Source organism: Gastrolobium bilobum, unplaced genomic scaffold (assembly GCF_033153095.1).
Source record: "Gastrolobium bilobum isolate Gb01-03AN ecotype WA unplaced genomic scaffold, APGP_CSIRO_Gbil_v1 utg11839, whole genome shotgun sequence".
In the NCBI taxonomy this organism is placed as follows: domain Eukaryota; kingdom Viridiplantae; phylum Streptophyta; class Magnoliopsida; order Fabales; family Fabaceae; genus Gastrolobium; species Gastrolobium bilobum.
In genome coordinates this window covers 157,811-172,847 of record NW_026897141.1, presented here as the reverse complement: position 1 = coordinate 172,847, position 15,037 = coordinate 157,811, and the positions used below count along the sequence as shown (strand labels likewise).

Below are 15,037 nucleotides of genomic sequence, written 5' to 3'. Positions count from 1 at the left end.
GATTAAATATAAATATATTATTGTTATAAGAGACCAATAAAAAGGAGTTACGTCCACATGTTAGTCATTTCTTTCTTAAATTTCACATTTTGATAACAGGTTGTTCTCCTTTTGAAAGTTTGAACTTTGAACTGAGAGAGATGCGGTTTACTTTCATTTTTCTTGTGATGAAATAATCAGAAACATTGGGCTCAATAACCATACTAGTGCAATTGTAAAAAAGAATTACCCAACTAATTCAGTCTTGAAACTTATTACTAAACCAATGCAATCATTCTCAGATGCTAACCATACGACGATAATCAGGGTAGTAAGTCATTGAGTTATTAGTTCAACAATAATTCAGTGGTTGAATCGGATGACTCAATTAAGTATATACAAATGTATATTTTATAGAGAGATTATACTTATAACATATTTTTCCTTACAACCATTTTTTTACTGTATGATCAAAATTAAATCAACGGCTCTCATTTAATGTTATTTTATAATTGTTTATTTGATTTTGATCTAACAATAAAAAAATAGTTGTAAGATGTTGTAAGTATAACTTCTCTATTTTATACTCAAAATTCCAAAAACATACTCAAATACATGTCAGAAATGATATCAATCATAATATAAAAAACAACAAATCACACACCATTGTCATTGTTACCGGTGAAAAATATTAATAAAAGAAAAACATGCTCATCCTCTTAGAAAAATCCATGTAATGTCAATTAGGCCACCCCAAATTTTAACAAAAAGGCCACCTTAAACATTTGAGATATTACAAATCTACAACATTAACTTTTGTCACACTATCAAAAGAAAACAAACAAGTCAAATTGGTAGCATATAAACATATAATTCTACCCAAAGAGTCGAAGTTATATCAAATTTAAGCTCTCTTTCTTCATCAAATCAATATGAAACTTTGTCAACATTGCCTTCAGTTTCATTTGCATTTTCCATGGTGTTGTCTTGACTGTCATCTTTATCATCATCTTTCAAATTTAATTGTTCTTAGACAAATGCCATTTTTCATACAAGTTAGTAATTAACATAAAATGATCAGATAATAATATTACAATAATTATGCAATAAATAAACATACCAATATCATTTAGAGCCGGTTGAATGGAAATATTTACAAGGTTATTGCGTTAAGGCTTAGCAGTTAAGTATGGTAGTGACTCCTCTACTATCTAACTAGAGTGGTCCTCAACAGTGGCGGACCAAGGAAAAAAAATTTATGTCCGCACATTTAGTGGCAAGGCCCTCGAATTTTTTTTTTTTGTAAAGAAATTTTAAATCAACGCTTAAATCCGCTCATAATCTAATATAAGAATAAATATCATTTTTGGTCCCTAACAAAATATTCGGTCCCCACTTTAGTCCATTATAAAAAAAAGTAGTCACCTAGTCCCTATGAAATTCAAAGTGGACCCATTTTGGTCTTTTTAAGAGATTAATATAGGTCTTTTTTAAATTTGTGAGAGACCACGATTTTAACTAAATTGATCCACTTTAAGTTTTTTATGGACCTCGAGACTAATTTTTTTTTTTGTAAGGAACTAAAATGGAGACATTTTTTGCTAGGGATTTAAAATAGTATTTACTCTTAATATATATATTGAATTAAGAGACAAATAAAAATCTGCAACTAAGAAAATGAAAAAAATAAATTTGAATTCCAAAAGTTTATGACCGCACTTGCGGGCATTTGCGTGCAAATGGGTCCGCCACTGGTCCTCAAATGTTTCAAAATATTTTGGATCATAATTTCGATGCTTCAATCGATTATTATGTTTATTAATTTGCCAAATTTTCAACATTAGAAAATACCATGAGATATACTTGTATATAAAAAAGTGAATAATCAATGAACATAATACCTTTGTGTTAGCCTCAAGTAAACAATCAATCGCTAGTTGACAGTGGCTATCGTGTTTTTTGGACTTTCACGACAAATATAGAGGGACATTATTGATCGGCTCAATCCAAGATGAAAATATCGAGGTATTACTAATTGCTTTGCCATCATTGAAAGTGAGTCGAAGAAGGCTTCAGAATATTTTTTTTACTTCTATTCATCTATACATTACACAAAAAATGAGTATACGCCTTATTTTTTATTGGCATCGTAACATCTTATTAGCGGTCTCTAATGTCTACCTTGGCTGGGAGACCCCGGAGGCCTATCATATTTTTGCCACCAACACGTTGCAAGAAACTTTAATCATGACTAGATAAATTATTATTTGTGTCCTAAAAATAATTATTTTTTAATTATTAATTTTATTTGACTAACTTAATGTAACTACATTATTTACTACCTTTATGTCATCATACAACCTAAACATGATAATTATTATCGCTACATTATGTACTAACTTAATAACACTTCACTAAATATAATTTAAACTATCTTGACGTCACTATTTACTTCCACGACACAACCTAAATAATATTTAATATCATATCATTTAAATATAAAATAAAATAAAATAAGTAAGTTAATGAGAACTTACTTAAGATAGAACTCTTATATAGAGAAAAGTGCACAGAGAATTTGTAGAGATAGAAAGTTTTAAGAGGAGAGTCAAGGAATGAAAGAAATGGAGTGGGCTGAGAAAAGCGATATTTATATGCAGAAGTTTGCACGAAATACATGTGAGATTGTTCCCTGATATTTTTTACGTGACTCTTCCATATTAATAACAAATAATTAAAATTGATTTAATTAAAAAAAAATCATGTACTAAAAAGATGCCGGACTAGTCCCATATGTATTTCATACATCCTTAATTATTTTTTTTATTAGAGAGACAGCTATACTTATAACCAATAAATTAATTATTAAGAATTAATAATTAATTAACAAATATGTTTCGATAAATTATAATCATCAATGGTTAAAATTTAGTTGTTATCAAAAAAAAAAAAAAAAAAAAATTAGTTATAAGATGTTATAATTTATAAGCGAAAATAAGTTATAAATAATTTTTATTAAAAAATTAAAATGAAAAACATTTATTATTATACAAAAAAAGTATTTGTCATTTTAAATGACATAAAATTATGTTATTTTAAAAGAGAAATAGATATAAAATAATATTTCTTTATTTAAAATTTAAATTAAAAAAAATCACTTACTTTCTCCTCTGTAATTTTATTCTTTGTGTCTATTTCTATTTTAAAATAACATAACTTATGTACTTTAAAATGACATACATCAAACCTTAACATTTGCCCATGGTTACTTCTGTATAGGTAGGATGGCGTTGCACATGATTAGATACCACATTTTAAACAGTGCCATTAATAGTTACAATTAATACGTATTAGATTCTGAGAATGATTCCTATGTATCATCAAATATTTAAGGATTGATATTTTCTCATGTTGTAGAATTGCATGAAATTAAAAAAGTAGAGAAAAATTAAATGTGAGTCTCACATTTTATATTATAAAAGAAAAGAAAAATTAATTGACACAAAATGAATCTATGTAGAAAAATTTGTTGTTCTCATGTGACATGAGAACATGATTTCCCAATATTTAAACCCTGAAATATTCTTACTTTTACGAACAAGTCTTCTAAAAGTGATAAATTAATACCTCATCTATTAATTACTCGCTCAGAATTGCATGACAGCAAATGCGGTACCGGTCAAAACATTTCGATGAAAAAGATTGAAAATATCTTAATCCATCTTCTTCTTCTTCTTTTTTAAATACAAAACCACTTGAATATTTTTAAATTTTACAAAATTGGTAGTAGTAATATATACCTAGAGTCTATTTGGATCCTCTTATTTTTAAGCTAGAAATTACTTATAAGCTAAAGTTAAAAAAAAAACTTAAAAAAAAAGTTAAAAGCTGTTTAGAAATTACATAAAAATTTTAGTTTAAAAATTAATTAAAAGCACATATCTCAAGAAAATTATCTCTCTCTATCTTTATCACTCTTCATTTTAAAAGAAACACACAATTCAAGAAAAACAGATAAGAGCTTAAAAAAAACTCCTCCTAAGAGCTTTTAATTTTCAGTTTTTTTCTTCATTATTAAAAAAAGAACTTTTCCTTATAAGAACTTTTTCCAAAATCTATTTGGCCTAACTTATGCTTATAAGAAACTTCTAGCTTAAAAAAAAAAAAATCCAAACAGGCACCTAATCCATGCCAACAACCAATAACATGTAGATGGAAAAAAAACTCACATAATTACTTACAAGTTTTCTTTATGACTACTAAATTAGAATTCATTAGTTCAAAGTCTTCTTTAATGTTATAAAAGGTTGAAAACTTCAATTTCAGTATCTCAAATAAAATTAATGCAGCAATAAATTGAGTTGAAAAACCTTATAGAACTTAGAAAATATGCTTGATAATAGATGACAACGAAGATGCACAATTCAAACTGAATACTTTCAACCGTCGTTTTTCATAGTTGATATAAACAGCACTATTATAAAATAGGTAGGAAATATCATAGGATATTGTGACACCCAAGTTATGTTACACTCATGTGACACCCAGTCAATCTCACCGTTAGATCGCTTATGTTAATCCAACGGTTATATTTATTTCCATCTTTGTATGGTCATGATTTCCCAAATTTAATATTTTATATTTATTTCTACCTTTGTATGGTTATGATTTCCCATGTTTAATGCTTTCACTTTAAATTTGGGAAATCATGACCATACAAAGATGGAAATAAATATAACCGTTGGATCAACATAAGCGATCTAACGGTGAGATTGACTGGGTGTCACATAGGTGTAACATAACTTGGGTGTCACAATATCCTATCTCAATATCTTGATCCAACTTATAACCAATTCTAGTGCTTTTCTATGTTGAGCACACATGAACTGAACTAAAATAAAATAAAAATCATGATAATATTAAAAATTAAACACTAACAACAACAAAAATAAAATAAAACATAATTTACATTTGGGACCCACATCCAAACCTCTATCTCTCTCTTTCCCATGTTCTCTCTCTAGATTATAGATATCTATAATCTGTCTGTCCTCTTTCTCTCTCTCTCTATCGGTCTCAGATTATTTGTCTGCTAGTTTCCTAGAGGCAAGAAGGTCCTCTTTAACCGCACAAAAATAATACAAAAGCCAAAAGAAGTTAATAAATTGAGCAAAAGCACACTGTACTTCTGTTACAATCTTCGTTTTCTATGAAAATTCTTACATGGGTTGTGTTCATGTCTTAGTTTTCATGGTTGGTTATGTGAAAATTGAGATGGGTTCTTGTTTTTGATCCTCTGGCTTAGAAGATAAAAAAAAAAAAAAAGACTTTTTTTTTAAGTGAACCCATTTGGGTATTCTCAGTGACAAGGTGCAGATTGTACTACAACAGGTGAGGCTTGTTTCAGCTAACACTTAGAAACAAGGATTTTTTCCTTTTTCCCATTTAATGGGGTCTGGTTACATGGATCAAATTTGCATTTCTGGGTTTCAAGTTTGAGATTTTATAATGGATATTTGACAGTTCAAACTAGTTCTCAATCTTTAATTTAAGTTCTGTTATGTTTTTCTATGTAGGCTTGGCAAAGCTTGAACCTTTTTGTTCTTAGTTCTGCTAAAGTTTTTCAACAGTCTAAGGCTGGATCAGTATAAGGGTATAGATTTTATGTGGATTTTTGAAATTGGGTTGTTCTTTTTATTTTTTTCCAAAAATGGCATGGTCCACTCGGTTAAATCTTCAATTTTGCTTTACTTTTCCGGATTTTATGGGTAGGTTGAATCTGTGGTTGCAATAGGCATGGATTTCAAGTGAGTTCAAATTTGAAGCCTGATGGTTTTGTTGTCAAAATTTTCTGTGTATTTTTCTTAAAGGGTAGATGAATTGAGGAAAAGGGATATAATACTGCATAGCTGTTATTAGTTGGAAGTTATTGAACTGAGCTCAAAATGGCTTCAAGAGTAGAGACCGATGAAGATGATGATAACAAAGGTAGTATGTGGGTTTTGGATCAGAAGCTTGACCAGCCTATGGATGAAGAGGCAGGAAGGCTCAGAAATATGTACAGAGAAAAAGTATGATGCAGCATTGCAACTTAGTTTAACATTCTTTCTCTTTCACTTTGTTGATTTTTTTTTTAGTATTTTATTTTATTGAGGAAACAAAATGGAATTTATTACTTCTAATTAGCATTCTTAATTTATGCAGGAATCAATACTTGTAATGATGATTTGTCAGTCCAGAATTAAAAAGTTTAATTAATGTATCTATCTTCCTATGTCTCTCCCTATTCCAAAGGATGCCTGAAATTTCATTTAGGAATCTATAATTTTGATTTAGCCCTTCTTTTTAATTTCAGCGCTTAATACATAATGTTAGTTGCTGACAGTGACAAGGACTTCATCTGAACACAATTTGAATGAAAAAAAGAGTGCTTTCCTTAGAATCAAGAAAGACCCTCTGTGGATTGAAATAATACCACTAATCTCATTTCAAAAACAGATACTTAAAGCAATTTGAGTACATATCTAAATTTCAATTTGACTAAGAGATCCAGATTTTTCTTTGTTATACAGATGCAATAGTAAGCTATTATGTAAGCTAATGGGATTTGGTATATGATTCCTTGTTGATGTAGTTTTGATTTGTTCAGAAATTTTCTGCATTGTTGCTTCTACGGCTTGCATATCAGAGTCTTGGTGTGGTTTATGGAGATTTGGGCACTTCACCCTTGTATGTTTTCTACAATACATTTCCTAATGGAGTGAAAGATCAGGAGGATGTAATTGGAGCTCTTTCTTTGATCATCTACTCTCTTACTTTGGTGCCGCTCCTCAAATATGTTTTTGTTGTATTAAGAGCAAATGACAATGGCCAAGGTATAGATTGTTTTATTGATTTTTGGTGTTTGAGATATTTAGCGATTGTACTTAGGAAATAGTTAGTACTATATTATAACTTCATAAAGTGACAATTGGCACCATTTCTTCATTTTTAATGATATTTCTCTGTCCATGAGGACCTGTTTGAATACTGTTTCTAAAAACAGTTCTTTGGTTTTCAGAACAAAAAAACCTATTTGATAATGCCTGTTTTGTAAGAAAAAATTAAAAATTGTAACTGCTTTTTTGTTTTTGGAATTAAATTTAGAGAACATGTCTGAGTTGTTTTCATTTTGTTTTTTGACTTTTAACTTTTAACTTTCAAAACAAAAAATACAGAAAACACCTGTTTCCATAACTATTCTACAAAACAGTCTTAATAACAAAAAAACCAGAACGCAATCAAATAGACCCTAAAGATTCCCATTGCCTACATTCTGTGTAGAAAATATTTGCATCTCATATGATAATGTTCGACAGATACAAATCTGAAAAGAGATGGATATCTTAATACCAAAAATTTCCCCCTTCCCGGGCTGTATGCAGAACTTTATTATTCATTGTTACAATTTCTTATAGCCAGGTATAACAAACATATAGTCTGGTATAGAATGAATGACGTCTGAGTTTTCACCAATTTTCTTTTTAATTAATAAACTGTCCATATTCCTTTCATAACTGTAAGTAAAATACATTAGCTTTTCATATACGTCATATTAGATAGATATTCCAGTTTCACACTGCTGATCTGCAACGATGTTTTACAGAACTAACATTTATGGAGCAGGTGGAACATTTGCACTTTATTCCTTGCTTTGCCGACATGCAAAGATAAAAACCATTCCCAACCAGCATCGAACTGATGAAGAGCTAACAACGTATAGCCGGTCTACCTTCCATGAAAGATCATTTGCTGCAAAAACAAAAAGATGGTTAGAGGAACAAGAATCTAGGAAGAGTGCCATTCTTATTCTCGTCCTCGTTGGCACCTGCATGGTTATTGGAGATGGGATTCTTACCCCAGCTATATCTGGTATGCCTTCTCCCTGAAGCTGATCCTCTTGTTCCCATTTTTTTTTTTAAATATATCTATTAATGTCAACTTACCTGCAAGTAAGTACATATGCTTCAGTATGTTATGTATGCACATTTGTGCAGATTTACCTAACTGTGAAAGGAAATCAATAAATCATTTTGTGGGATGATAAAGGAGCACAATGACGTGGATACAACTTGATAGGATTTTGAATAGCCTTGTATATTACTTGGTACTAATAGACTCAGCAGCAAAGATGTGTTTAAAATTGAAACTTGAGAAGGAATACATGATCTTAGTACACTACTTAGAAACCTTGTCTTTTTTCTTACTTGATTCATTAATTTTATTCTAAGGAGCATGTCATTTGTTTCTATAGATGTATTGCTGATTGGCATGTTACTAGTTCAGTTTCCACATGAGTTACACCTACACTGATAGTTCTCCCCATATATTGGTGATGTGCACGATATACTCTGTTCCAGTCATCACTTTGGAGAAGTAAAATATGTCATCTTTTATCTGATTCTCACACCATATGTATTTTAGAAAGATCCTGAGAAAAACTAAATTGTTCTTTGATATGGATACAATCCACTCGAAACACATAGGGCTGTGGTATTTATCTTCTCTTAAAAATTCTCCGCTGCAGCAGATAAATCAGCCATTGTTGATGTTCCTATTTGAGTAAAAGGGTGGGCTGGGTCATTTGATAGTGGGATTTTCTAAGCTTAAGCATTATTGTATATTTTACACTGTTTTCTGTATTGTTTGATATGCTAATATGAGCTTGATTTCGTTATACAAAGGTTGATGAAATGAGTCAGAAATAAAAAAGATAAAAAAAAAGATGATAAATTGATGCAAGGCATGATTTGGAGCTTGATAATCCTTGTGGTTGTATTCAGGGGCGGACCCAGTAGGGGGGCTAGGGTGGGCTCCCGCCCTCCTCTAAAAGTTGGAATTTTTTTTTTTATAATATATGTAAAAAAATGTGATGATGAAATTACCGTGTTGTTCACATTTTTTTCTTCAGTTCACCATGCATCTATCCACACTCTTACCCATATTTTTCTTTGAGAACATCATATCATCCTCTCTCTCTTTTCTGTGTTCCGTCCATCACCAACCTTCTTCTCCAGCCTTTCAATTTTGGCTGTATAAATTCTAAAGCCAGGCAGAATCAACTTCCACCTTTCTAAGATTTGCATGTATGTATAGTCATAAACTATCTTTGATTACATATTTTGAAAAAAATAATTATTTTGAGTTTTAGCACGGATTCAATTATATTTGAGTTTAATAATATGAAAACACGTAGAGCAAAAGTAAGTGAAGTGATATTAATTTTTGTAATAGATTTCTTTCAATTTTTTGTATATTAAGTTTGTATTGTATTTCAAGTACTTATATTTATGATATAGTATTTTTTATTTTCGCCCCCTCTTATTAAAATTCCTGCGTCCGCCACTGGTTGTATTTCTCCTTGATATATGTATACCATTAGCATCTGTGGATTTTTGAGAAGTGTGAGCATTCTAGCTTAGTTATGATACTTTTTTTTTTCACTAGCAGGTGTACATGCATAAGTTGTGCCCCTGGGGTTCTTGTTTAAAGCATTATTACTTATTAAAGAAAATATGTTATAAAAACTTGAGTCTGGATGATTAAGAGAATTTGATTATTTCTCGAGTTCTTTTTTCTTTTTCCATTTGTATTTTATGCATGTTGTATTGCAAAAGGCTCCAGACTACATGTTTTCACTGCAATTAGTTTTTTTCCCCCTTGAGTATTATCTTTAAACTTTAGTACATTTCTAGTTATTTCAAGAGATTCGTAACCACATCTGTTGTTGTAGTTTTATCAGCTGCTGGTGGCATCAAGGTAAATCAGCCCGGTATGAGTAGTGGTATGGTCCTATTCCTGTAACAAGACATTTTTCTTCTATTTCTACCGCTATGTATGGCAATACTTAATTGTTTTCAACTAATTTTAAGTTCATAGGTCTTGAAAATCTTCTTTTTGTTTGGGCTACAGGTACAGTAGTGCTGGTTGCTGTCGTAATATTAGTTGGGTTTTTCAGCATGCAACATTATGGCACAGATAAAGTTAGTTGGCTATTTGCTCCAATTGTCCTCCTTTGGTTTCTTCTAATTGGAGGTATAGGTATATTTAACATCCGGAAGTATGGAAGCAGTGTTCTAAAAGCTTTTTCTCCGGTGTACATATATCGCTATTTTAGAAGAGGAAGAAAAACAGGCTGGACTTCCCTTGGAGGTATCATGCTCAGCATAACAGGTAAAAATTAACTTTTTGTTGCTGTTGGTTTCCTTCTTGTATTTCAGAATCATTAACATATGAAGGGAATATTTATTATTTTGTACTTGATAACTTGTGATGATTTTTATCAGGGACAGAGGCTCTTTTTGCTGACCTAGCTCATTTTCCCGTCTCCGCTGTACAACTTGCATTTACTCTACTTGTGTTTCCTTGCCTTCTTTTAGCCTATTCTGGACAAGCTGCATACCTTATGAATAACTTGAGTCATTCACAAGATGTTTTTTATCGTTCTATTCCAGGTTAGTTAAACTTTTCACTCTATATTTGAAATTTCCATTTGTGACGTACCTGTAGTAGTTAATGGATGCTTCCCTCTTTCTGAATTTATGTTAAATATTCTATGATAATTTTCTCTGTATATTTTGGAATGCATTTATTTCTTGTTCTTTTTCCAATTGTTGGCACCATGGGATGACTTGATTAGAAGTCATTGTGTTAGGGTTCAGATTGATAAAGATGGGACTTGGAAAGTGTATGTTCGCGGAAATAAAAGCAGTTAAAGAGGTTAAGATTGTTAAACAGGGTTGTTAGTGAAATGCCAATTCTGTTTGGTGGTTGGATAGGTGGTTAAATAGGGGGAAAGCTGTACAGAGAAAGCATTCAGAGAGATTGTTAGCAGAATGGAGTCTTGGAACTCAGTTGAGAAGGGGCGACCCGTGCAAAGGAGTATTCTCCTTGTTCATTCATTCTCCAATAACAGATACATCATTCTTTACTGAATTCTCCATTCTTTTGTCTTCTACATTAAGCTCTAGAGCCCTAACACATTTGCAATATATTCTATGAACATCAATGTTAAAATAATCTTCCTTGCATTCTGCTTATCGTAACAAACTTAAAAAGTTCCTAACAACTTGAATGAATTGAAGCTGATACTGCACATCCCTAAATGATAAGGTCAAACCTTAGTTAACCATTACATAGAAAGCTTTCAGTGGAGGGCCGTGTTTATTTTTAAATTTCTCCTTTCTGGTTCAAACAATTTTCATTTCTAAAATGTTATTTTACGGTGGATTCTTGGATTTTCACTGCCAAAGTTTTCTTGTGTTTTCTTTCCCTGCCTGGATTAAATTGCATCTTGCTGTGGTATGTGCCTGAGTGGAACTGCCATAGTATCTTGTTCCTGATGCAAAAGCTTGCGTCCAATCTGTTTGAATACTCTGATTCAGTGATTTGGACTAGTTTGCCTTACTGATTGATATTATACAATATCTTTAGAGACAAACCTATTACAAAAATTGTCTATTTGTCTGTTAGAATGATGCATATTTGTTTCTTCATGTAGTAATTGTTTATCTTTTAGATGTTGATTATCCTTAGTTCTGCAGATAGAATATATTGGCCAGTATTTGTTGTTGCAACTGCGGCAGCCATAGTTGCAAGTCAGGCCACAATAACTGCAACTTTTTCGATTATTAAGCAAGCCCTTGCTCATGGATGTTTCCCTAGAGTTAAAGTTGTGTATACATCAAAGAAATTCCTTGGCCAGATATATGTTCCAGATATTAATTGGATCCTTATGGTTCTTTGCATTGCCGTTACTGCTGGGTTCAAAAATCAAAACCAGATTGGAAATGCATATGGTAAATTTTTCCCTTTTTGAATGTTATGATGAATATTTTTATGCTATTGAACACATTTGCTTTATGTACATTTTTAATGTCAGGCATGAGAAGTACACATTTGTGATGCAAAATAGTTTTCAATATCAACATCACTTTTATCCCAAACTAGTTGGGGTGATGCAAAATAGTCTTATTGCCAAAATATCACGTGGAGTGTAAAATGATCTCATGTCATAGGAGATAATTGCAACCCCAAAATGATATCGTTTTGGGGTTTCGGAAAAAAATGTAAGGCATTTTGGGAAAATTCATGTTGCAAGATAGAAGCAAAATTCCCAAAACGCCCTATATATATGTTTTAATGTTTCTCCTGGACCCACATTGGAGTGGGTGGATATTACTTTTTCTCTTTCTCTCTCTTCTCCTCACATGGTCTCATCTACTACCATGAGTATGTAGGAGAAACATTAAACCCATATATATGTATATATGCTTTTATTGTTTTGGGTAAAACCCAGTTTTTGAGAACCTTGTTGCCCAAAGTTCCTATAACTTATGCTGCGAACACCGAGCCACAGGGCAATGCATAACCAACTGGCTAGACTTCTATAGCAAAAGGCATGATGGTAGACTCAAAGTCTTGTTTCAATGTTAAGACTAGAGAGAATTAAAGCAACAAAATATTTTCCTACAAACATATATAGGCTCTTCAAACATCAACGCCTCTAAGCAAATGCTTCAAATAGTCTTATTAAGGGCCCTTCCCTAATTCTTACATCTAAATGTTTAAGTAGATTTGCATTTCGTGTGTCAATACAATATGCAGTTTAAGGAACTTTTAAATGCTTGTGGACATGTTTAATGCTGCACCTATGTTTTACAATGTCACTTTGCAGCCTTTCTTTAAGTGAAGTGTATTCAATTGTTTAGTTTATCATTGTCATGACAGGGACTGCAGTTGTGATAGTCATGCTGGTTACAACATTCCTTATGATTTTAATCATGATTTTAGTGTGGCGCTGCCATTGGATTCTTGTCCTCATCTTCACTGGCTTATCATTGATTGTGGAATGCACATACTTCTCCTCAGTACTCTTCAAAGTTGATCAGGGTGGGTGGGTTCCCCTTGTAATTGCTGGAGCATTTCTTGTTATTATGTCTGTTTGGCATTATGGTACAGTGAAACGCTATGAGTTTGAAATGCATAGTAAGGTCTCAATGGCATGGGTTCTTGGACTTGGCCCGAGTTTAGGTCTTGTTCGCGTCCCTGGAATCGGACTAGTCTACACAGAACTTGCAAGTGGAGTGCCCCCCATCTTTTCTCATTTCATCACCAACCTACCAGCCATCCATTCTGTTGTTGTTTTCGTTTGTGTGAAATACCTTCCTGTCTACACAGTCCCAGAAGAAGAGAGGTTCCTTGTCAAGAGGATTGGACCTAAGAATTTCCACATCTTTCGGTGCGTGTCACGGTATGGCTATAAAGACCTGCATAAGAAAGATGATGATTTTGAGAAAAAACTCTTTGATAACCTCTTCATGTTTGTTCGGCTCGAGTCTATGATGGAAGGATGTTCAGATTCAGATGAATACAGTTTATATGGACAGCAAACAGAGCGGTCAAGAGATGGCCTGTTGAATAACAATGGAAACACAGCTTCTTCCAATGTGGATTTAACAATTTCCTCAGTAGATTCAATAGTACCAGCTATATCACCACCACATGTGAATATCACTGTCAGATCCTCCGGTCAAGTAAGCAGCCAGACCGAGGTTGACGAACTCGAGTTTTTGAATAACTGCAGGGATGCCGGGGTGGTTCACATACTAGGAAACACTGTTGTGAGGGCAAGGAGGGATTCAAGATTCTACAAGAAAATAGCTGTTGATTATATTTATGCATTTCTTAGGAAGATATGCAGGGAAAATAGTGTGATCTTCAATGTTCCTCATGAGAGTCTCTTAAATGTTGGTCAGATTTTCTATGTATAGCCTCCCCCTCCTTTTGTGATTGCCATTTAGTGCAAAATTGAGCTAAGTGTAGTATATGAACAACAAAATGTTACAATTCGAGGGAATTGACTTCAAAACAGCACAATAGGTTGTCCAACTCATCTTTCTGTTAAAACTAGGTTGTCCTACTCTTTTCCATTTCAAGTTGCCTAAGTAGTTTGGATAGGAGACATTAATATTTCGGTAAATTACACTTAACCCACCTATATAGTTAGGGGTTTGTTCACTTTTCCTAATTTGCCTCATTGAATTTAGTGAACACATCCCATATCAAAAGGTTGAGAAAGGTGAACAAACTTCAAAATCTAGGAAGATTTGGTGGAATTTGCAAAACTATTCCATGCATAATAACATGGGTTTAATGGTTTGTAAGAGATAAATTTTATCTTTTATACACACATAAAAATGTGTGAGGCTCATGTAAAGAGAAGAGAGATAAAAAGAAAATACGGGCACTATATATTTTTATGTGTGTAGAAGATAAATTTATCTTGTACAACATGAGAAACAATAAATCCTAATAACATATAGGGTAAGTAAAGTTCATGGGGAACATAGGTAATGATTTATTAAAATAGAGGGGGGGGGGACAAGAAACCCCAAAATTGACCTTTATTTTTCATTGTGTGGAATCAAAGTTATTTGCTTCATGTGATGGGATCGTGGAGTGCATTCTCTGTTTTCTGTTTTCTTTTTTAGTTTAAGGCATTGATTACTCAAAGGAATAATTCAGCGTGCATTAGGGTACGTGGACATCTGTTGTGACCCAAGTGGGTGAGCCCAATCAAGGAAAGCCCAATCGCAATAGAAGAAAGCCTGCGTACTTAAAGGACTATTGTCTTTAAATACTTGTACCCATTGTCTTTAAATACTTGTAAGGATACTTGTAAGGCCCATAGTGTTTAAATACTTGTAAGGCCCATTGTCTAGAAATAGATATGAGTTGAGTAGTTAAACAGTGTAATAGAAAAGCATTGTAAGAAAAACTATATTAAATAGCCCTGGGGGCGTAACAGAATAGAGAGAAAAGATTGGACAATTCTCTCTCTTCCTCCTTACTTCTCTCTAAACGGTTATTCACCTTTGAATCTCTCTTTCTCTATCTTCCAGATCTGAACTAAACCCCTTCATTGGTGCTTTCATTGCTCCTCAACCTACCTGCTATGGCTGAAAACACGCGTTTAAGGGATCTGTCACAGCGTTTTGAAACTTTGGATGAACAATTC

At 32.5% G+C, this 15,037-nt stretch overlaps 2 protein-coding genes across 3 annotated transcripts in view; both read left to right on the top strand.

Moving 5' to 3' along the window:
• The window catches only part of LOC133304460 (pentatricopeptide repeat-containing protein At1g79490, mitochondrial), a 74,674-nt gene that overhangs the window by 58,802 nt on the left and 835 nt on the right, over positions 1 to 15,037 (top strand). The window lies entirely within an intron of this gene.
• On the top strand, positions 5,138 to 13,886 carry LOC133304463 (potassium transporter 10-like). 2 transcript variants are annotated; one of them, XM_061504500.1, is made up of 9 exons: positions 5,138 to 5,370; positions 5,556 to 6,050; positions 6,629 to 6,854; positions 7,645 to 7,890; positions 9,752 to 9,802; positions 9,931 to 10,191; positions 10,305 to 10,472; positions 11,562 to 11,816; positions 12,748 to 13,886. In XM_061504500.1, exons 2-9 carry the CDS (start codon positions 5,925 to 5,927, stop codon positions 13,788 to 13,790), a joined length of 2,376 nt encoding a protein of 791 aa, XP_061360484.1. In that variant the 5' UTR covers positions 5,138 to 5,370; positions 5,556 to 5,924; the 3' UTR covers positions 13,791 to 13,886. The 2 variants fall into 2 exon arrangements, with proteins under 2 accessions (XP_061360484.1, XP_061360485.1); XM_061504501.1 differs by lacking the exon at positions 5,138 to 5,370 and having other exon boundaries at positions 6,027 to 6,073.